The sequence below is a fragment of the Antrostomus carolinensis genome, unplaced genomic scaffold (assembly GCF_000700745.2).
Source record: "Antrostomus carolinensis isolate BGI_N321 unplaced genomic scaffold, ASM70074v2 scaffold1760, whole genome shotgun sequence".
NCBI classification, from domain to species: Eukaryota; Metazoa; Chordata; class Aves; order Caprimulgiformes; family Caprimulgidae; genus Antrostomus; species Antrostomus carolinensis.
The window spans coordinates 83,768-107,291 of NW_010290373.1; the positions used below are offsets into that span (position 1 = coordinate 83,768).

Here is a 23,524-nt window from a genome sequence, read left to right on the forward strand (position 1 = left end):
TCATATAGTTTTCTTTATATTTATGTCAGAACTTACAAGCTCTTTTCATACTGCTGATCAGGAATCAGCTATCTGAGATATAATTTCTTTGGTATATGAGTCTCAAGACAGAAATTGCATTTCTGGTCCTGATGGTGATAGATTTCTTCTGAGCCATGTGCTTCAGACAGAAAACTTCTTCAACAGTCATGTTCTGCTGCATTTTTCTCCTCAGGGAACATTAATTGATTGCATTTCAACATAAAGATGAATCTGCAGCTCCAAATGACATATTCTAGGCTTAATAGGCATCACCCACTGAAGTGGAAGTAAATTATTTGCTACAATGCGCCACAACTTTTCAATACAGAAAGATATCACCCTTCTGATTAAAACATTTAATGTGTAGTTCAGTGTGATATATAACAAAAATATGAACAGATTCACCATAAAAATACAAAGATGTTATAAATATTTATTGGAACATATGTGTTTAGGCACAGGTGCATGGGTTACATATGAGAACTTAATGGCCATATTTTTGGTGAACATCAGCCACTATTTAACTATATTCATGAGGCTTTTTAGGAAAAAAAAGTGACCATAAAACAGATACGATGTGTAGTTACTGCTCTTTGGAGCACTTTGAAGATTTTTATATTTAAGGGTCCTTAATTTCATTAAAAATGCAATTATCATTTTTAAAAAAAATCAGTAAATTTTATGTAGATGATTTTTAAAATTATTGTGCTGATCATTTTGTAAATTATACAAGATTGTCGGAATGTTTGGGCCTTGTAAATGGAGGATAATTTTTTAAATGTTATTGATTTGTTCTTTTTTATCAGTAGAAGCAACTACAATATTGAGCAGGGAAACGTAGGTTATCCATTCTTCTGCTGTGATGTCACTTAGAAATCATTTCAGTTATCTGAGCTTGGCAGCCTCATCCTGTGTAAAATTCCTAAATTAACTCAGTTCAATTCTAGCAGTGAGTCTTCAAATAAGCTGCTATCACCTAGGATATATAACTACATGAACTAGTACAGAGAGTCAAGAAAACCTTGCCCAACATTTGTGCTTGCCAGGCGAAAGCCAGCTGTAGTTGAGAAGGCATGTAACTGAATCTGTGTCAGCAGGGCACTGAGCCAAAAATAGTAATCTGTGCTAGAGTTCAGTGTTGTACCAAAGCATTTCCACAGCTTCTGCACTATTGGTGGCTCAGGACAAGGAAGGCTGGAGGATGTGTGTCTTTCAGACCCACTTTGAAGCAGCACACACAAAAACAGATGAGGATAGGCTTTTCAAAAATCCCAGGAGGATCAGAGTATAAGAGGCCAAAACTATTCTAGCTCTTTGAAAACAGAGCAAAAATGAAAGTCAGCACAACAAGACAAACTAGTAGCCACACTGAGGTTAATGACTGAATTCCACATAATTTGATGTTAGGGGAGGTTACTGGCACAAGGTGATATTTGTTTTGCACGACACAAGCACTAGGTAATTACTTAGCCATAACATACCATTTCAATGCTCATAATTGTTTGAAGTTTTACTTAAATTACTTTTATTTTTCAGCGCCCTACATTTCCAGTTGTAAACTGAATTGTCTGATTGATAATTAACAAAATTCAGCTCTTACAAATACCCAGTGGCGTCACTTTGGTTTTACAGGTACTGTACGATAGCTTGTGCAATAGAGAACTTGCTCTTTTGCCAAGGAACTTGACACATATATAAATTGATATTCTGAAGTATTTCTTCAGCATTTATACACAGTATACCAAACACCAGCACATCAAAAGCCTGTAATCTAACACAATAAATCGCAGTTGTACTATCAATCTTTTGGTAGAAGCACTTATTGCTCAGCTAGATATCATTTAATAGCTTGTTATGGACCTGAGTGACTCATGTATGATTTAAAGCTACACATAATCTCTAAAGTAATAGAATAGGAGTATGAACATCGTGTTTAGGTATAGAATGAGTAATATATATAGTAAAAAGTAGGTTATTTACATAGAAATAAACTATAGGCAAAAATGTGTACAGGCTTAAGAAAACTGTAATATAAAAAGGAAGTAATACATGTCACTTTAAGTTATAGTAACTGAATTATAAATCCCTTTCATTGCTCATCAAAAGAAAATGAAGAGGACTAGATGATTTAAAAAAAAAAATGAAGAAACAAAGTGTTTTACATTAGTTTCCATGTAATATTAGTTGTATTACTATTCATCACAAAATAATTCTACAGGGGAAATCCAAGAGTTACTACCTTTTGATAAGGTAAGGCCTATAGGTGGAAATGGCAGTTTTATTAGACCACCTACAATAGCTGGAGAAAGGAGACAAAATTTGTTTGCGCACAAAACTGTTTTGGGCAAACAAATTTTTTTCCATCTCTGTTATGAGCAGAAGACTTCAAGGCTTGCTTCAAATTCAAACAACTACTCTGAGTGGCATATTCAAGTGGTCTAATAAAAATGTGAATCCCATTTACAAACCTAACCTTGCCTATGTCTTCACCACCACAGCTGCGATGACTCTATTGCTAAAGTTGTATACAGTCCAGGGGAAAAAAGGTAATTCCTAAGTATTTCTGAACATATATGATGCTTATTGGAAAAAAAAGGAATGCCAGTACAACTAAAAGCTTGGTCTTCTGAGAATTAGGCTTAGTATCTACAAGGAGTAATGGATGAGGAAACAAGTTTTCTATAGCTCTAAAGTTATGAGAAAAACTTCTATATAGGCTCTTGCCTTTGTTATATCCTCCTTTATGTCAGCTGGTTTTGTACATAGAACAAGTTATGTGACCTCGAGTACTGACAGATGTCTCAGCACCATGACATCTTCTGAGCTTTGTTTCTGCCTTTCTCTGAGGGACAGTGACAGCTTTGTTAAAATTGATAAAGCTTCAATAAACACTTTTTGGGGAAATTATCCACAGTATTCTAATCTATATTTACAACTAAAGGACAAACAGCAGGTGCGTCCAGTGAGATCATATTGGATTTTGTATTGCTTGCCCACTTGGAAAGGCTGCCTCAATCCTCCTTCCTCTCTCAACATCAGGTCTCTGCCCTGTCAACATCCTGTCCTAATTCTGAAGGCACGTAGGGTTTGTTGGGTTTTTTTTTTTTGCTTTTCCTGTATCCCAAATAGCTACACAATTAAAGAACATGGTGGTACTTTAGCCATTTGTACTCTTCAGGGCAAATTGCATAGTAAAGCTTCTTAAAAGTTTAAACCCAAATAAGATTAATTCATTATATAATCACCCAGAATTTTGCAATCATTTTTGTTATTGACCTTACTTACCTCTAAAGGAACTGAACTTACAATGAAAGATGGAAATAAGTGCAAATGTATTCAATGCTGAGCTCCTCTTTTGTCCCTTCATTCCTTTCTATCGCCCTCCTACTTTGTCAATGTATGTGTGTTATCACAACTATTTCAAGGTCTCACATTTCAATAGCTGATATTAGTGTAGTTTCAGGATGGTCAATGACATGAGGCCATTTTCCCCTGGATGAGGATATGGTTCAATATCAAGGGATATTTTCTGTTACAAGCAGGAGTGTCACAGAATCATGATGCATACATTTGAACAAATATACACTGTTATATTTGCAGAAGAAGTATTGTGATTATTAAAACATAGTAATCAGTATTCCCATATAAACGATATGTCTAATAAAAAAATAAAATGTGAAAATAAAAGTGTAGTCAAATGATTAGATGACTGGTGACTGGTGCTTAAATGATGTCACATGGCACATCATTAAACATTAAATGTAGCTAGTACATCCACGTAACTAATATATCTAAGGTCATTTTTTTGGAGAATATAATTGTTAAACCTTTTAAAATAAAAATATAAATGTCCAATTATTGCACAAAAAATTGCAAAGTTTTTGTTTTGCTAAAATCTGCTTTTCAGATCAACTACTAATCAAAACATATATTCATAATATATATGTTTTCATCCTTCTATACAAAAAGTCTTCAATGTTGTACATACTACATCATATATTCTGTGTATAGAATAATCTAGAAAAAGAATTCCTTAATATTCATTAAAATGATCTATAATGTCAAGGTTCCGTTACTATAAAATATCATTTTAAGGTAACTCTACCCAAGACATCTTCCATTAAGGAATAAGATAGTCATCATAAGTAATACGGAATTCATACATTAAAAATACTGTTAAGAAAAACACAGCAAGGATCAGCTGTCCAACAAACAAAACAATTCTATAAAACAAATAAATCATTAGACTGTTTTTCATTCTACTTGCTTAAAACTTTTCCTAAGCAAGAAGATTTACAGCTCCAGAACACACATAACCCTTTAAATAGTATCCCACCTATAACCTATACACAATCTCTTCAGAGTCTGATACGGGAGGAATGAGACACTACAGATTCGTAATTACAGTCTTTGCATCATATGAACTGTCTAGGTGTGGAAACACTAAATCAGCCAAGACATCAAGGAACCTTAAAAGTTGTTTCTAATTTAACTAGTTAGCAAAGTACGACCATGCAGACTGGATTTCTCATTTATACCAAAAGTAGGCACATCCTGACAAATGCTTAAGATTAACAGACCTGTAATATTCATCATATGTAATACAGATTTAATGGCTTTTAATGACCAGCTTATTACCATAAAAATAAATTTACATGGTATCTGTGAACAAGTATCCTCATAGCAAAATCTGGTGTTAATTTACACAGGAAAAGCTTTGACCCTGCTTCGCGTTACCTCCAGGAGTAAGAAAACAAACAGGGCTGGTATTCTTTAAATAAAGAAACAAAAAAGTGTAAAAAATTCTGAAATAAAACCCACACTTCTCTTTGGCGTTCATTCTTCCTCGTTCCTTCGTCCAATTCTTGTCTCAGATATAATCAAAGTGATAAATATACAAGGAAAATCTCAGGGCAAATGTGACCAGCTGATAGCAGAGACCTGCTGCAGCCAGTGCTATTCAGATTTAACACTTACATCAAGCTGTGGACTGGCCCTGGACAGATTATCTCCAGAGAGTCTCTGTTGAACAACATCATGCGTTTTTCTGTGCCTGGTGGTTTAGACTACAATTCTTTGAGAACAGAAGAATGCATACCTCAAAACGTGGCTGTTATTTCATCCTGAATGCTTTCTATAACTGTAGCCTCTTTTATCACTGCCAAAGCTTTACATTTCTCACAAAACCAGGACACAAACTTTAAAAAAGGTCAGCCTGTACTTTAGGATAATTCTCCTTACCTTGATATCCATGAAATATTTACTTTAAAAATATACCTACCTCACGTTATCAGTGCAAAAAGATTTACATTTATTTGCGTTACTTATACATACATTAAAGTATACTGATGGCATTAAAAAATAAAGAAAATCATGTAATACCTTTACTTTTACCTATGGATTTGGTGAAATGGTTCCATGAAGAAAGCATTTCCAGACAAAAAGAGAATAAAGAAGAGGAGAGAAACAACAGTAAGAGTCATGAGTATATGTAAATGCAATAGTGTCTGAATATGAAGAGACAAAATTATAAGGTAAGTGTCTGGAGACAAATGGAGATACAATCAGTGTTGTATTACGGATTTAGTTTATTGTTTTCCAATTATGTACATGCAGAGAGACACAGAAATAACCCATGCTTAGGTACGAAAGAGTGACACAAAAGTAACATGGACAATGGGTTAGGGGGGGAAAAAAAATCACTGATTTTGTTAGGTTGCAAATCTGTACTCTCAGCATTCCAGAAGCCAGGAGCAGGTGCTTTCTGCACATTTCTAATCAGCCATGCATTAATGTAAATGGTCTCTTCAATGTGTATAATATGATAAACTGAGTATCTTCTTTCAGGAGCTATCTGAAAGTAGTCTTGTGCTTCGTTTACTGTTTACAGAATCACCCATAATTGTATCTGCTGTTAAATACATTATATTTTCTTAATCATCTTCTTATTTCTCTCACCTCTTTTCAGTTATTGTATTGCGAGAGGGGGAGTTGAGGAGGCAGGAAGGACAAAAGCTTACAAAGCAAACAAACAAAAAAAAATGAAAGAAGAAAAGATGTGACTAAAACCATGTGTTTATTTGCAGCCAAAGACAGCTTTCAAGCATTTGCCCATCGTTTGCAGTGATGGATTCAAAGCAGCTACAGAACAAGAAGAAACAATGAAAGCAGAGTGGAAAAGGAACAGAGCCCATACCTTGGTCGCCCATCATCAGGTGCGCCAGACCTTGAAGGGAAACAAGAGCACAGTCAGCAATGAACAAGGGAGCACGGGAAGGTGGTGTTGTCACAGTGACAAAAATGTTTTGTGACAGGCATCTGTTTCCTATGAGATGTCTGTATCATAGAGGGAAATCAAAGAGCATTTTTCAACCACTGGTTGGAATGCTTTGGGCTATGAGTAACGGAACTGCAATTCAAACACTGGGTGCTGTTTTTTTGTGCTTTTCTTCTGTGCAGTAGTTGGGTGATAGAAAATAATAAAATGCTTTCAAATCCAACGTATTCCTTTAATATTCCATCTGTCTTTATTGCATTTTGATTATATAGCCTTGAACACTTTGCTGGGAGGACTTCCTGTCCTCTACTTGTGAAATAATGTTAAAAACCTGGAGAAGTGTAAACCTGAAAAATGGGCTGGGTCTGATCTTTTTCCCCTCATAAAAATGAGCATTTCAGGTAATTAAATAAAATTTCTTCATCACATTGAAATGATAATGCAAGGGATGTCTCCTTATTTGTGTGAAATGCGAGAGTAGAATGAATTTGTTCCAGAGAAGGCAAATTATTACATATACAATATAAAATACATAGCAATAAAGAAAATTTAAGTGACAGCTTCTGAAGCAACTTCATAAATCTGTGAGAAATAGATTTTGCTTTACATTTGTGTTGTGAGATGAAATCCAATCATACCAGTATAGGTCTAGTGACATTTCGAAACAGATGTCCATAATGATAATCACTCAACCAGAGCCAAATTTTGTTGCTCTTTAACCAAACAGCTCTTTTAATTCATGATAATAAAATGATACTTATACTCTCATTGAGAATACTGTGATGTAGGGAGAAAAATTTTCTAGAAATATGAAGGTTTTTCACATTTTATGTCTGGTTTAAAAAACAGGGTTATTCTTGTTGAACTTAGCTGGTTTAGGATACATTTTAGAAGTTATTAATTGTTTATATGTTAAATGTGCTCCTCTTCTCCAACAACTATAAGAATGGATACATTATTTTATTTGCAATTAATTAAAATTAATTCACACAAAGAAGGTGTGCAATAAAATATCCTGCTTTTTATTGGAAAGCAGACTTCCTAGAGAGTTCCTATGATTTCTAATTCACAAAGAAAATTAGGTGCACAAATGACTCATGTACTTGGGGGGAGTTCAAAGAAGATACTGACTGCCATCAGTCTTAAAGGATTGGTATCTTATCAGTTCCAAATCTCAAGTGATGTTCCAAATAGACTAACAATGGTTCTGCTGAATTACTGCTTTTTAATGTCACCCTTTTAAGATGTGTAGTTAAACTGAAGGGCCTCATGTGCCCCATCTCCTGTTCAACAGATTCTGTTTCCAAATACAGTGCCCTGCAGCTCGTGGGCTTACCTGGGGCTTATAGCAATGTAAATGAAAGCTGAGTGTGATCCTGAAGGGATGCCTACATAAGCATTGCTTGAGAAACATCACACAGCTGCGCTGCAGTAAGCAGCTTGTGAAAGAGAGCAAAAATGTTTTCATAAGTGTTCTTTATAAGTGTTGCTGCAACTGAACAAGGTATAAAGTATAAAATTCCATGGTCAAGCTTCATTCTTTTAATGCTCGACATCCTTGCTTGGATCCCTTGCTGCATGGTCTTCTGGAAGACTTAGTCTCTTCAAGTGATTATTTCACTTGTCTTTTGGCTTTTAACTTTTTGTGTTGGCAACTACAGGAAGAAATTTCAGGCTTTTGACTTGGCCTTAACTGTATTTGATAGAGGGAAAGTGGAACTAGTTGAACATTACATCTTTTTCTTTAATAAAATGTGACTTTTCAGCAGCTACTTTATGTGAGCTTTTTCAGCACTTAGGAAGTATGAAGCAAATCGCTGTCATGTCTCCTAGGGGAATGCAAAGAGGTAATCTCTTACTAGCTTGCATTTAAACATGACCTTTATAGCTGTAAGGACCTAAACAAAAGGTCTATCTTCAGGAGATTACCACTGCTTGAGAGCTACTATTTTTGCTAAAATGATATGTGAGATTGGTCAGTTGTAAATACATGACTCTTGTATAATTTGGAAAAAATGTAAATAGCAAAAGTGCCTCTTGAAAGCATCATAGGAACCACTTGAATTTCAAGAGTCACTTACAGTGCTGTTCAACTATAAAGGAAGTTAAGTAAATGTAAAAAAAAAAAAAAAAAGCACTGCTCAAACCAAACATCTATCAATTAAAAAATTTAGTAGTAGTCCTCAAGACACTGTATTTTGTTTGACTCTGTGTGTTACTTTATTTGTGAAGCAGTAAGGTTACTTCTACTTACTTGCTAAAAGCACATAATGATACTTACCTTATTTTATATTTTTGCAATCTCAATCTATGGATGAAGGTTATGGAAGAGTGAAGAATTACTATTACTCTACCTGTGCAATTCACAGAATGGTTTAAAATAATACAGATAAATCTACTCTGATAGCAATCACTGCTAGATTTTCAAAATGACAGTCTGCTTATAATAGAGAATACCACAATGGATAGTCATAGAATATTCTAGCCTTAACTAGCCATGTATAGGCGTACCATACATTGAAAATATTCATTTGTGCACCATTACTTCATAAGCAGAATAATAAAAGCCTTTTCTTTATGAATTAGGAATTCAAGATTTCATAGGAATGCCTCATGTGTGATCCACCCCATCTTTATACTGAACTTGGCTCTGAGAAGAGAGAGTTAAGGGACACAGGATGGGATAGTAGAAGTGGATGTGAAGACAGGATATTTTCATAATTTGGTGTGTGAGTTCCATGCAGAGCACAGGCCAAAACAAAATTTAAACATGATAAACCTGTGGTGAACATGCTCAACCCTAGCATGATTTTAGTAAAATTAATAAAATGTAGTCTTTTCATACCAGCAATATATACAAATTTAACTCCGTGAATAATAAATCCTTCTGTTTTCTTATGTAGTCTAACTTACAGAGATGCTCAGATATCACAGAAATCAAAGATGAAAAATTATATCTCAGTTTCCAGATTGTGCTTTGGATACACATTCTATGCTTTTGTTCTTTCCATATACATCTTTTGTAACTTTAATGTATGCATAAGTATCCAGATCTGTGTTGGAATAAATTTAAGGTTGCCGTTTTAAGAATTAGATTCAGGTAAAGTCTGGATTAGCTGTTATTCTGGTTTTATCTTGCACTGCTGTGCATAAATGAATACATGAAATGAAATTTAACCTCTTTATCCAGTTAAACTCATCCTAATTCACATTTGAGACTCATATTGACACCAGTAAGGGTTCTATACACAGATCAAATATAAGATTAAGTACTTATTTCTAGGCTTTTATGCTTTTCTGTAAGAATTCCTACCCCAGTATTGTTGAACACATTTTTATTTCACAATGAAAAGGAACTTGTATTGATATGTATATGTGTAACAATGTACACAATTAAAACATTGGAATTGTTTAAATTTTCTTTCTCCTATTGGTAACAATATATTTTAACAAAATTGCATAGCATCATGTATGTGCTAAATCTGAGCACCTCTCTTTGCCCTTGAATACAGCAGCAGAGAGAAACACAGTACTGATAGTTCCAGGCTTTTTTAGAAAATTATCACTGAACAGGCAGGCAGTGGCCCACGGTGACTTGAATCCTGAATGAACTCAGGCTCCACTGTGGCTCACTACAGGACCCTGGGTCAGAAGTGTGCCAGGGCAGTCACTTTGCATATGAGTTAGCTTACAAAGTCCTTGATTTAAGAATAGTTTTTAAAGTATTGGAAAAGAAAAAGCTATTGTTCAGTTTAGATCGAGATACTAGTTTTTCAAACAGATAATCAGTTTTCCAGTATGCAAAAATTCAGCCCAGATAGACTTTTAAAAACACCCGTACATAAAAAAGCACCTGCATGTTTTGGCTTATAAGCAAAAAGACAGTACTGAATCCCAGCAGTAACTGATCTGTGAAGCACGTTCTGTACCTTTAAACTATGATATATATGCACGCAACATGTTTTACCAGCTAATAGACATACTTACCAATATTCAGGCTAGATGGCATTGTGCTTTAGTTTCAACTGCCCTGTGCCATACTTTCTTTAAAGGGACTTAATTACATACCAAGATTTTTATTAAAATCACATGCTGCTTCTTTCACAATGTCCAAAAGGCAGAATGCATTATACTGAAAAGTTAGATAGAAAAACTTTTTTCCTAACGCTTTCTGCTGTAAAAAATAATACAGTAAGCAAGATTTGTAGTATTAAAAAGAAAAGCGCTTTCCATTTTCCTAAGCAATTAAAATATAGGTATTTAACATGCATTACATTCTTATGATGAGGATTTATGCTCCACACTAATGAAACAAATAGTTTCTTGAACTGTTTTTCATACAGAACATGAGAAGAAATCAGTCTTTCTGCAAATCTCCTGAATTATTTTGAAGGGTGATATCAGTCATATGAGTTTAAATCCCGTTGTTTCAGTGGGGATATTCTGGAATTACACCAATAAGACCAAGATTAAAATAGAGCTTTGCTTGTGTTCTGTATGGAAAAAGAAATCACACTTACTTAATAAAATTGTATACCATTATGGGTAAAAAAATGCAACTTACCGTACTGAACGTTATGTGTACTTTTATAACATTAAGCAGAAGGGGAAAAAACCACTAAACAGAAGGGAAAAACAAAGAGCTTAGGAAAATAAGGTAGAAAGCACCCACCTTCCACATAGTTGTCTTCTGTAAGCACATAACAAGGAAGGAGAGAAAAGGAAAACATTCATTAAGCAGCATGCAGACTGGAACTTGCCATTGCATGTCTTCATCATGCAAGGCATCAAACACAACATGCAAGTGCTCCATTGCTACAATCCAGAGGGAAAAACAAAAGCACCAGGGAAGCAGTGTTTCCTCTATTTAACAAAATGTATGTGATATGAAATAAAACAATACTGTTTCCAAAGCGCAAAAATTGTACAGGATTTACTGCATCTCTTCATAAGTTCAATTATTATTAGTTATTAATCAGAGGATCTTCTTGTAAGACTTTTATAACTAGGTATTTTAAAGCCATCAGTCATTTGTGACAGGGATTCTAAGTTCATTTGCTTCTACTTTCCCATTCTGAATTTTCCTTAACGACTCGTATGAAGTAGATGATTTTAAACAGATTGAACAAGTTAACTTAAGTTTTAGCATATGCTGTGAAGATGTTTCCACAGGCAGCGTGGCTGATCCTGCACTCATTACTGAGGCACTCGCTCTGGTCATTGGGTCAGATCTCCATATCCAATGTGGAAAAACTGTCACTTAAGCTGGGTGGAATAACTCACAATTTTAGTATCATGTCCCACAGCATTTTTCAGCATCAGAAACTTGCACATCTTAAAAAATCAATCAGTTCTCTGCCTTGTACAGCTTGCAAAGGCCACAGCAAATTCAGGCATGGGTTCTTCCCCCATATTAGATCAAAGGGCATTTTGCCCAAGTAAAGACTGCTACCAACAAGCAGTAATTTGGCCTTTTATCTCTAGCCCAACATCAATACGGGGCACAGGAAAGAGGGTTCCCCCAAAGTCTACACACCAAGACTAGGAATTGAGCCTCAGCTAATGAACTGGACAGAATTTAAAGTCAGGAAACCAGGTCAGTGTCCTAGTACTCATGCTAGTCTCTATATCCCTCAGCGCCTCCATTAGGTAAGTGATTTTGAGGGACTATGCCTCCATTGCCCATTATGATTTCGACTGAGGAGAGGATAGGAGAGAGTACAAAGATACCTCAGGGGAGAGAGAAAGTGGGAAAGGTAAAACAACAAAGGAAAAACAACACGGAAGTCAAGGAGATGGACTGTGTGAAACCAACAAAGAAACAGGGAAGGGTGACAAGACAGCAGTCTGACTGCCTGGGAGCTCTCTTCCTGCAGTTCATCCATCTCCACCAACACTCACTGGGGAGCAGACACTCAGAAGCAATTGCAAATTGAAGCCCAGTTCTGTCATTACAGGTCATTTCTCATGGAGTGTTCCTGTAGAAAAATACCTTTTCATGTGACCATTAAGAAATGTGATCTAAACTAATTTGGGTATATTGTAAACCAGGAGTCAGTAAAACAAGTTACACAGAACTGGGCTCAATGATATCTCTTAAGCATAGCTCTTTCCTGCTGGAATGTGTTACTTTTCATAATGAAAAGACTTCATAAGTTAATGCCAAAAAACACTGAAAAATCTCATCATAACTAGACAGTATTCCAATAAATAATTTGAAAATTTTCCCACTTAAAATAGAATAACTACTATAAAAGATGAATAATACTTAGGGTTTAAGTTTCTCCGTTTTTAGTTGTAATACTCATAGGTCAGAGCAGATAAATTTATTTGTCTTAAGATATTATAAATCACCTTTTCCATGCACACATTCTAATTTTAGATTTCTAAAATCTCACTGACTGAAATTTTAGTGTCTTATGAGAGTGCTGAGGTGCACACTGTTTCATGCATTTAGGTAAGTAAGAGGCTGAAAAGAAAAACAAAAAAATATGAAAAGCAGTATGCCAGTTGTGAGTAAATACCTGAAGATCAACAAAGCAAAATAAAGTTCACTCAGAAAATTAATCCACAAGATAAAGATATTATGTCCTATACACAGTATAAATTACAGTGATATCTGGGTTATTAGAGATAGCTCCTTATAGCTAAACTTTTTTGGAAGAGCTTTCTTCCTTTAACTGCATATAGTAATTTCCTTTCTTTAAGCATAAAAACCCCCAAACTTAATTAAAAATATATTAGTTATTTCAATTGCAGTATAACTTCAGGCTTCTTCATCTAGACCTGGTTACCCCAGTGTTGGTTTATTGCAATACTAATACTGCAATAGCATCTTTTCTGGTGGCCACACTGAGCTTAATGTGGTTACTTAAAATCAGCATGTGAACTTGCTCATGATGTCAAAGGGGGAGTTCTGAAAATGACATCTCAGGCAGTGTCAGACGGTTAAACTCATCTGGTTACAGGGCTTAGCATATTTTGGTTTATATCGTGTGTCCTATTCTTAGCAGTGATTGGTATGTCTTTTTTAATGACTCTGTCACCAGAAAGATTTACACTAGCTGAGGAGCTTCCCCTAAATTTCTAATTTATTAAACTTTTAAGTGATAGTAAAATAAACTGTCAAAACATTTTGAATTAAATAAAATCTAAAGTATTGAATTCCTGCTCTGTGAATAAAACAGTGTATATAGCCAAACCCCTATACACTGTATACACATTGGTAAACACCAATGAAAATTCATTCCTCCACATGTTTTTGTCATGGTAAGTTAAATCATCTTAAACAGTTTTGCAATCTAAGAAAAAAATTAGCTCACTTTCCTTATGGTAGTTTAAAAGGTTTTTATGTTAGATTAGTGTTGAGCACTATTATTTATTTAAGGTGGGTTTTTTTGAGATGAATGGTATTTCCATATCACTGACACTTTCCTTGACTTTCCTCATTCTCATTTTCTTGGCATGGTCTCTTCTAAGCAGAGACTAAAAGCCAGAAGACCCAAATTCTAACTTTGCTTACTCCAGTCACTCTTAAAAAAAATAAATAAAAAAAAAATTAAAAAAGAAACTCTTTGAAAGCCATATGTACTATCAACATCTTAATTTTTCAGTTTGGAGGGAACAAAATTTTCCTCATTTAAATCAGGAGTAACTGTATTTATGTCATTACAGTTGCACTGGTGTAAAATTTATGTAACTGGAGGAGAGTAGAGCTGTATTACACATTTCTGTCATTGCTGATGATTTAGCCACCCACAGTCTGAATTTACCCACATTTACATCCATCCACCCTGAAGACCTTATTGTCCAACAAGTAGCTCTGTTGGCTTCAGTGGAACCAGAGGCTTTCAAGACCCAAAGTGCCATCTCCTAGCTGCTGTAAGCACTGGCACAAAATGGCTCTTAGCTTTTTCTGCACCAGCTGATTGTACCAGTGATTTTCACCAATGCACAGCCCAGGTATGAGACGAAGGGGACTGTCAGTGCAAGAGTGGAGGAGCAGACTGGCCTTAGAGCCTCCACTAGCAACCAGACAACTGGTCAGACAGGTAACTTTCTCTTCAGTGCTCTGACTTCTAGTAGATGTGAAAAGTTCTCTGTTTTCACGTTGCACTGTGCTACTCACTTGAAGAACCAGACAGGTCTTCATCCACTGCAAATGCTTATTTCAGACATTCCCCCATCCCCACCAAGAACAATACTAAATTGCACTGTTAATTTCTGTATTTATAACCTAATTCCTTTGGCCAAATTCTGCTCGCAGCACTACTGGTGTAATCTGTTGACTACACATATTGACCTAAATATTCAGTTGCTTTAAATCTGGCGTGACACAGTTGAAATCAGTAGAACTACACAACTTACACAGGCTGTGAATCTGGCTTATTATCTTCAGATGAATTGTCCCAGGCAGTCCCTACTGAGCTGAGAGCAGAATCTGCTATATAGTTTTTGCAGCAAAAGCCCAACCAGTTCTAATGGTTTTAGCGTATTACTATGATTCAGTGACATAAAAATGCATCATGTTTTTACAGGATATCTTTATTAATTCAAGAATCATTTTAATATTTGGTGATGCTTCATGGAAACCTTGATTTAAAAAAAAAAAAAAGTGATTGTTTACATATTTTGTGGTTATTTCTGCCAGTACATTTTTTCCTTCTGATTGAATATTTACACCTTAGCCACGCACAGAGCACAATAGTTCTCCTGACAATTATATAAGAACAGTATTTTCATGATAAACAGATGAAATACTACATTAGTATTTTGAAGTTACAGAAATAACATTCCAGAAATAACATAAAAAGAAATAGCACATTAGAAGTGGCAGTTTTATAGGTTATTTTTATTCCTCATCAAAATTATAGTTGAAAAATCATATTCGGCAACAATGAAGGTATAATATACCACAGACATAGTTTATGAAATTTCATAAGATACTCAGTAGTATGAGTAGTGAGGAAGTAGCCTGAAATAAAGCTTATTTTTATGAAGGTGTCTTGCAATAAAAATGGCTAGATATTTAAGATCTAGTATTTTAAGTTTGTTTTCCCAAAGCATAATGCACTTATCTATAAATTTATCTCTTTAAAAATACTGTACTGAAAAATGTAATTTCAAGAGGCAGCTTTTTCTATGGGACTCCACCTAGCAGCTCTTGGATAGTGTAACAGCCTGTCCCATCAGTTTCTCAAATTGTTACAGAAATTGTTTTGTATAACATGTGGTTCAAAAGAAAATATTTGGAAAGGATATGAAAACATGAAGTACGTTATAAAGTATGTTAAAAATCCTGAACAGTCACAGTCTCAATAACGATGAAGTAAAATAATACACTAAAAATCTGTGGCTATTAGCATTGGTATTCTCAAGTGCCGTGTATCTGCCAAATTCCCTCAGGATTATTTGCATTTTTTTGAAATGTACTTTTGTAAACCACTGTAAATATTGATTGCAATTTTTGACTGTAATTATGAATAATTAGAAATGCATTATAAAGACACTTATTACAGAACTCTGATTCTGTCACAGCCTTCTGCTTGAATATTGAGTAAATAGGGAAGAAAGAATTCCTACAGCTGGGCTTCTGGAACAAAATCTGGGATTCATCTGCAAAATCTGCAAATCCACCAGAAGCTAGGGAACAGGGCCCAGGAGTTCCTACATTTCCACATGGCCCCATTAGCTCTGATGTCAATGTATAGCCTCTCCCAGGCTCCACAAAGCTTTGGGTGGACCCATTCAGAGGACTTTCCAGTGCTGTGGGTTGAAATATAATACAACAGGAACTCTACTGATTTTTTAGGTGGAAGGGAGAAGTTTCAGAATAACAGGAGTTTGGTTCTGTTCTAGCTCCATTTTCCATCTACATGTCTGTGAAGATCCCTTCTTTTCTGGAATGCCTGGTACAAGACTAAGGAGAAAGGTGCAATACTGCCAGGTGCACAAATGACCTGTCTTGACCAAAAATGAGGATGAGGCTTTCCGCCAGAAGAGGATCATTAGGGCACAATTAGAAGTTGCTGCCAGATTTGTACAAGACAAAGCTATCAGTCCAAATTCAGTACATCTCAGTAAATTCTAATAACAAATTTACCCTAGATGAGGCCACATTTTTTAGGCAGTTCTATGTATTCCAAGTGCATTGAGAATGAAATGATGACAAGACCATTTTAGTTAAGCTACTGTAGATGAGCTCCTAGTGTGAAGTAGTAACTAAGGGGAGTAGTGCAAGTCTTGAATGCACAGGCAAAGAAATAATTAAAAGAAACAGAAAATGGCATTACGTTTTGTGGCATAAATAAAACTACTACTGTGTTTAGTTCTAGTACTCATATATTTAAAAGGAAGTGAAAAATCAAAGAGGTTTCAGAAAAAAAACCCCAAACTTTTCCCACAGTCATTCATGGCATTAAAAACCTAAGAAAACTCATCAAACATGTCTTACAATGAAAGCTCTAAGATGCTCAACGTATTGAATCTATCAAAGACAAGATTAAGAGGTGTCTTGAACCCAGTCTGTAACTATCAATGTCAGGAGAAAGATTCTTGATAGCTGGAAGTTCTTTTTATCCAGACAAATATTGAGATAGAGAATCAGAAAAGTTAAAACTGAAAATAAGTTGCAAAATTTCAATAAAGATAAAATAAGTATTGGGAACACTGGGAAATTCCTCCCTGAAGTCTTTAGACAGAGCCTTTTTCTAATAGAAACTGTTCATCAGTCATTGCTTTTGAGCTGCATTGTAAGAATCACTGAAAGAAATTCTGCCTTTTGCCATTTAGGAGGTCAGGTTAATATCTTCATAGCACTACAGTCTGGCCATAACTTCTAGGAATTTTCTCTAGTCAAATGAGAACAAAAACAAAGCATAAACAGCAGTAAATACACTGACACCCTGTTAAACACAAAAATGCTCAAATAAATTGTTTTCTCAGAACCAATCTCCACATCATTTGCACAAAAGAGTTCACTGAGAAATGTTTCCCATGAAGTATACAAATGTAATGGGTGAAAAAAAAATCAGTCAGACAAATCATTGCTGTTGTTCCCAATGGGAAAATATCCCCACTCCAATTTACTTCTACACCCTGTAATATTTTCTAATACCCTCTCCAGTTGTCTGCAGATGACAAACAGAATCAAATCAAGATCTAAGTAAATCTTTTTTCTGAGGCAACAATTTTTGTGCTGCTTGATTTTTATGCAGCTTTATCACTTTTCTATCACTTATCATCACAAGCTTATCAAACATTAAATCATTCAACATTGTTTTAGTTTAATGCTATTAATCTATTATCTTATTGCTACACATTTTTAGATACTGCACATCTGAATAGACTTGTGCTTTTTTGGACCCACAGTACTTAACAAATAAGCACATATTTGATACTATCTCCTTTTTCTCAAATACTTCCTAGAACTGACATTTTTGGAAAGTTACTTCTCCTCTTCTTTTAGTAATTTTTACCATACTTCTAAATAAACTTGGACTGACTCAGGGGAGAGACAATGATGTAGATATAAAAGTGACTGCTTTTTAATTATATTACAATCCCAAGAAATTTGACTCTGGCCTTATTTTGCCACCTCATTAAATGTAATACTTTTTCTCCAAATTGGGTCTGGCTAGTCTCAGATGTACTAAATGTCAGACTTGCTTGTAATATGTCAATGTTTCAAAGAAATTTGCATCAGTCACTGGGACGAGTGTTCTTGCATCTGTGTCATGGCTGCAGTAACCACAACCAGGAATCAAAGTGGAATCAAAGGGGTTTTAATAATTGAATTTAGTAATATTAATAATCGAGATAATGGAAAGAGAAGTAAGTAATTTGTACAAGTGAAGCCAAGTCAAAGAACCACGCTTCCTCCCCAGTGTTTTAATTCCCATGTCTAAGCAGAAAATGAAACACACTGTAAATCTATGTATTTCACTCAGTAACCAGATATTCTTTAAGAATTGCTGCTCTTTTTCCATTTAGCCTCAGGGACTATTTCTCTGGATTGGAAACACTCAATTTCCATTTAAAATCTCTGTGATTTGTACACTTTATTTTGATTTGTGCTTTTAGATATCTTCCTTGTAATCACTAGAGGTCTTATTTCCTATCATGGAGAATGGATAGACTAACTAGAATTAAGGACTGACTGTATATGGTCTGCTTTACATGGCCTTGTACATCTTACTGCAACTCCTCTTTTCTTCCTACCACTATTCTTACTCCTTTGGATTTTCTCCAATTTAGCCCTGCTGGGTACATGGCATGAAAATATATTTTCAGGATACTCCTATCAAAACGTTTCATACAGAATTAACTATTCTGGCTGGCAGACAGTAATGGTAAGAACAGATTATGTTCTACTAAAGTGATACAGGGTGACATAGGTATTTCTGTTTTAAGAATAGCTGCTTTGTAATTAATTTGAAAAAATACATAAAGTAACTTATTTCAACATTTGTTTAATAAACAGTTGTGAAATGAGGAATTATTTGTGCTTGTTTTAATGTACATGAGAGCAGAAACTAGCCCAGTACATCGGATTCCTTGTTGCACTGTGCTTTGTGTAGTCAATTACATCTATACAAGAGGCTACAAAATCAGACCTCAGTTACTATCAGAAGAAATCAAATCCCTGTCCAATCATCCTTTCAGCAAAACAGGTCTGTTAGACCCATTAATACAATAGGATTACCTGAGCTGACAGTGAGTAAAAATGCTGTGCAGTGATTGAATGGCAGAAGTAATTTTCCAACTGGATGGCAGCTTTACAGAGGTGATGACCCAGTGGATAACACGAGCAGAAGACTCAAAAGAGGAGAGGTCACTTTTTTTGTCTATGAGAAGGATATTGTTATTAGACAATGCTTCCTACAATTTTTGTACTGGTTTTGTATTGTATGGTGAACTGGCAGCTATCTACACTTTCACAGTCTCTAATGTGTAAATATAATATTTCTTCTTTATAATACTTACAAAGGGTGATGATATATGACTGCACATTCTGCCCATCTGAGATATTCACTCAAGTCCCTGACTCTGTAGCAGGATATTTCTGCCTTCCCAGACTAGTACAACACCAAAAATTAACAGGACTGCTTGCAAACCTGGCCATATTTTGAATTCACATGCTGTACTTATACAAAAGTGGGGCATGTTTGTGTCTATCAGTGATGCTATGACTTTAGCACAGGCAGCTGAAGATAATTTGGTATGAAGTGTTCTTCAGAGTTAGCAACTAAAAATGTAGAAGATGCACTGTACACAATTAAAAATAGAGTAACAATATTCAAAATCACTTTGTTGTATAGTTCTTCTTTAGCTACTCACAATAAAATTTTCCTGCTACTATTGCGATTAATTGTGTGGATGTGAACAGAGCTGAAGCTGCCTTTGGAAGCCTTTAGAATTGAACAACTTTTTGCTTGTTTAAATGGGCAATTCCTCTGAAGTGAGTAGAGCTGCACTCTGGAAGTCAGCACTCCGTAACTGAGTATTTAATTTGACATCAAATTAAATTTTAATCACAGCTATCTGTGACTACAAGTGAACAAAATAGATATCTTTGTATTTTTTTTAAAGAACTTAATTTTCTCCTTTACTAGTCTACAATCATTTCAATGCTAATGTTTAATGTTATTCTAATTAATTAGTAGATATAGATAATGACAATGAAACTAATTATAAGAAATTTTACAATTAAAAAAAATCAACATTTCTGCACTTAAAATCTGGTCAACCTTAGCTAAAGTAAGAATTTATGTATTTTTTATTTCCTCCATAGATTTTACAGAAATTGAGCAACAATTCTTTTCTTTTTTGGTAGCCAAGTGAATGCCTGGATTGAGCTCCCATGTGTACAGAGTACTTGCACACATTGCAATCAGGAAAGAGATGCTTTAGAACAATTGATTTTCATTAATCACTTCGATATGAATTGGTTAAATAGTTATTTTCTTGGCCTAAGTGTATACATCATAATTTTTATAAGGCTACTAATTGATATAAAAAACTTGTAGGTGTTAGTTTAGAATAGGTGAAAAAGGTGGCTCCTGACAAGGAGATATTGCACCTGACGTGCTTTTGCAAAACCCTAATTGTATGCATATTATGGCTAGCTACATTCATTTTTCATCTATGACTATTCCTATCTCAGAACTGCACAATTAAAATTTCTAGTGGCAATAGATGTTTCAAGACAATCACATTTTGGGGATGTCTATAAAATGAAGCCAAACCAAGTTAGTGCTAGTTCTTTCCTTCCTAACAGTCTCATCAATATCACAGAACCACAGAAAGGTTGGGGTAGAAAAGACCTCTGGAGGTCATCTGGTCCAACCTTCTTGCTCAAGCAGTGCCACCTAGAGCTAATTGCCCAGGGCCATGTCCAGATGGCTTTTGAATGCCTCCAATGTTGGAGACTCCACAACCTCTCTGGGCAAGCTGTGCCAGTGCTCGGCCACCCTTACAGTAAAAAAGTGTTTCCTGATGTTCAGACAGCACCTTCTGTGTTTCAGTTTGTGCCCATTGCCTCTGGTCCTGTGCCTGGGCACCACTGAAAAGAGCCTGGCACTGTCCTCTACCCACTTTCCTTTCAGGTATTTACACACATTAACAGTACACCCCCTTGAGCCTTCTCTTTTCCAGGCTAAACAGTTCCAGCTCTCTCAGTTGGGACTCTCCTAGGAGAGTCCTTTCATCATCTTTGTGTCCCTTAGTTGGAGTCTCTCCAGTATGTCCATATTTCTCTTGCACTGAGGAGCCCAGAACTGGACATAGTATTCCAGGTATGTTCTCACCAGTGTTGAGTAGAGGGGAAGTATCACATTCTGTGATCTGCTGGCAATGCTTTGCCCAATGCAGCCCAGGATACCATGAGAATCCTTTGCCCCAAGGGCATATTGTTGACTAATGGTCAACTTGGTGTCCCCCAGGACCCTTAGGTCCTTTTCTGCAAATCTGCTTTCCGGATGGGTGTCCCCCAGCATATATGAGTGTATGGGGTTGTTACTCCCCAGGTTCAGGACTTTGCACTTCTCCTTGTTGAGCTTCTTAAGGTTCCTGTAAGCCCATTTCTCCAGTCTGCCAAGGTTCCTCTGAATGGCAGCATGATGTTCTAGTGTATCAGCCACTCTTCGCAATTTAAGGGTTGTCCTCCTTATTGAGGGTACATTCTGCCCCATCATCCAGATCATTAATGAAGATGTTAAACAGGATCAGACCCAGTATTGATCCCTGGGGTACACAGCCACTCATTGTCCTCCTAGTAGACTTTGTGCCACTGATCATCACCATCTGGGCCTGGCCATTCAGACAGTTTTCAAGCCATCTCACTCTCTGTTCATCCAGCCCGTACATCAGCAGCTCCTCTGTGAGGATCTTATGGGAGACAGCGTCAAAGGCGTTACTGAAGTCCAAGTAGACAACATTCAGTGCTCTGCTCTCATCTACCAGGTCAGTCAGTTCATCATAGAAGATTATGAAGTTGGTTAAGCATGATATACCCTTGGTGAAGCCATGCTGATTACTCCTAATGATTTCCCTATCCTTAATGTGCTTGGAAATAGTTTCCAGGATTAGCTGCTCCATTGTGTTCCCAGGGATTGCAGTGAGTCTGATCAGCCTGTAGTTCACTGGTCCTCCCTCTAGCCCTCCTTGAAGATAGAGGTGACATTCGCATTCTTCCAGTCTTTGGGTACTTCTCCCAGCTGCCATGATTGATCAAAGATTATCAAGAATGGCCTCACAATGACATCTGACAGATCCCTTATCATTTGTGGGTGCATCCCATTAGGCCCCATGGACTCATGTATGCCCAGTCTGTTTAAGTATTCCCTGACCTGATCCTTTTCCACCAAGGGTACATCTTCCTTGCTCCAGACTTTCCTTCTCGTCTCTGGGACGTGAGATTCCTGAAGGTTGGTCTTGTTAGTAAAGGCTGAGGCAAAGAAGGCATTCAGTACATCAGCCTTTCCCAAATCCTGTGCCACCAGTTTCCCTGTCTTGTCCACATTTTCCCTGGTCTTTCTTTTGTCAGTAATGTACTTACAGTAGCCTTCTTGTTGTCTTTGACATCCCCGGACAGATTAAATTCCATTTGGGCTTTGGCTTTCCTAACTTCATTCCTGGAAGATTGGACAATGTTTCTGTATTCCTCTCAGGCTACCTGTCCTTGTTTCCAATCTTTGTATGCTTCCTTTTTGTGCCTGGGTTTGGCTATCAGCTCTTTGTTCATCCATGCAGGCCTTCTGGCATTTTTGCCTGACTTCACATTTGCTGGAATGGTAGTCTCTTGTGCTTGGAGAAGGTGATCCATAAATATTAACTGGCTTTCTTGGACCCTATTCTCTCCAGGGCCTTATCCCATGGAACTCTTCTGAGCAGATCTTTGAATAGGTCAAAGTCAGCTCTCCTGAAGGCAAGTGTTGTGAGCTTGCTTCTCACCCTCCTCCATGCCCTCAGTATCCGGAACTCTGCCATGGTCACCGCAACCAAGGCTGCCTTGATCTTCACATCCCCAATGAGTCTGTCCTTGTTGGTGTATGAGGTCCAGTAGAGCACATCTCCTTGTTGGCTCTGTTATCATTTGGAGGAGGAAGTTATTATCAATGCACTCCAGGAGCCTCCTGTATTGCTTATAGTCTGCTATGTTGTCCCTCCAGCAGACATCAGGCTGGTTGAAGTCCCCCATGAGGACCAGGGCATGCAAATGTGAAGTTTGTCCTATTTGTCTGTAGAAGTCCTCATACATTTGTTCTTCCTGGTCAGGGGGACTGCAGCATACAGCCACTATAACATCCTCTTTGACAGTTCTTGAAGTCTTATTACATTTGTTCCTTTCTGAAATAAATTACTTGGATATATGTTCTGATGTTAATCTTTACTCATTTTATATTTTTTTCTAAACCTACTTTATTTTCAGTATAGGCCACATGGAGATAATTTTTTATATAGTTCTGCTCTGATTTATCATAACGCATCAGCATGGTAGCACATTGCCGATGAAAAATTGGTAAAGCATCTTTTCTATTGTTATCTCTCCTACAGCTGGCAGATTGGTTAGAATGACAAAGACGGCATTGAGAAAAATCAACCTTAGATTCTTTAGTGAGTAATTATTTCTGGGCCAAAACTGTATCAGAACCAAATATAATAATTCCTCACAAAAAGTTGCCTCTCTGGTGTATTGCTCTGTGGTACATATTAAGGAGACAGTAG

At 36.3% G+C, this 23,524-nt stretch overlaps 1 protein-coding gene across 1 annotated transcript in view; it reads right to left on the reverse strand.

Moving 5' to 3' along the window:
• Positions 1–6,132: 6,132 nt before the first annotated feature.
• Positions 6,133–23,524, reverse strand: part of LOC114818796 (neurexin-1-like) — a gene marked incomplete at both ends in the record, with an annotated part of 81,799 nt that continues 64,407 nt past the window's right edge. The window contains one exon of the mRNA XM_029086177.1: positions 6,133–6,247. Within this exon, the coding sequence (XP_028942010.1) occupies positions 6,133–6,247 (115 nt within the window). The remainder of the gene's footprint in view (positions 6,248–23,524) is intronic.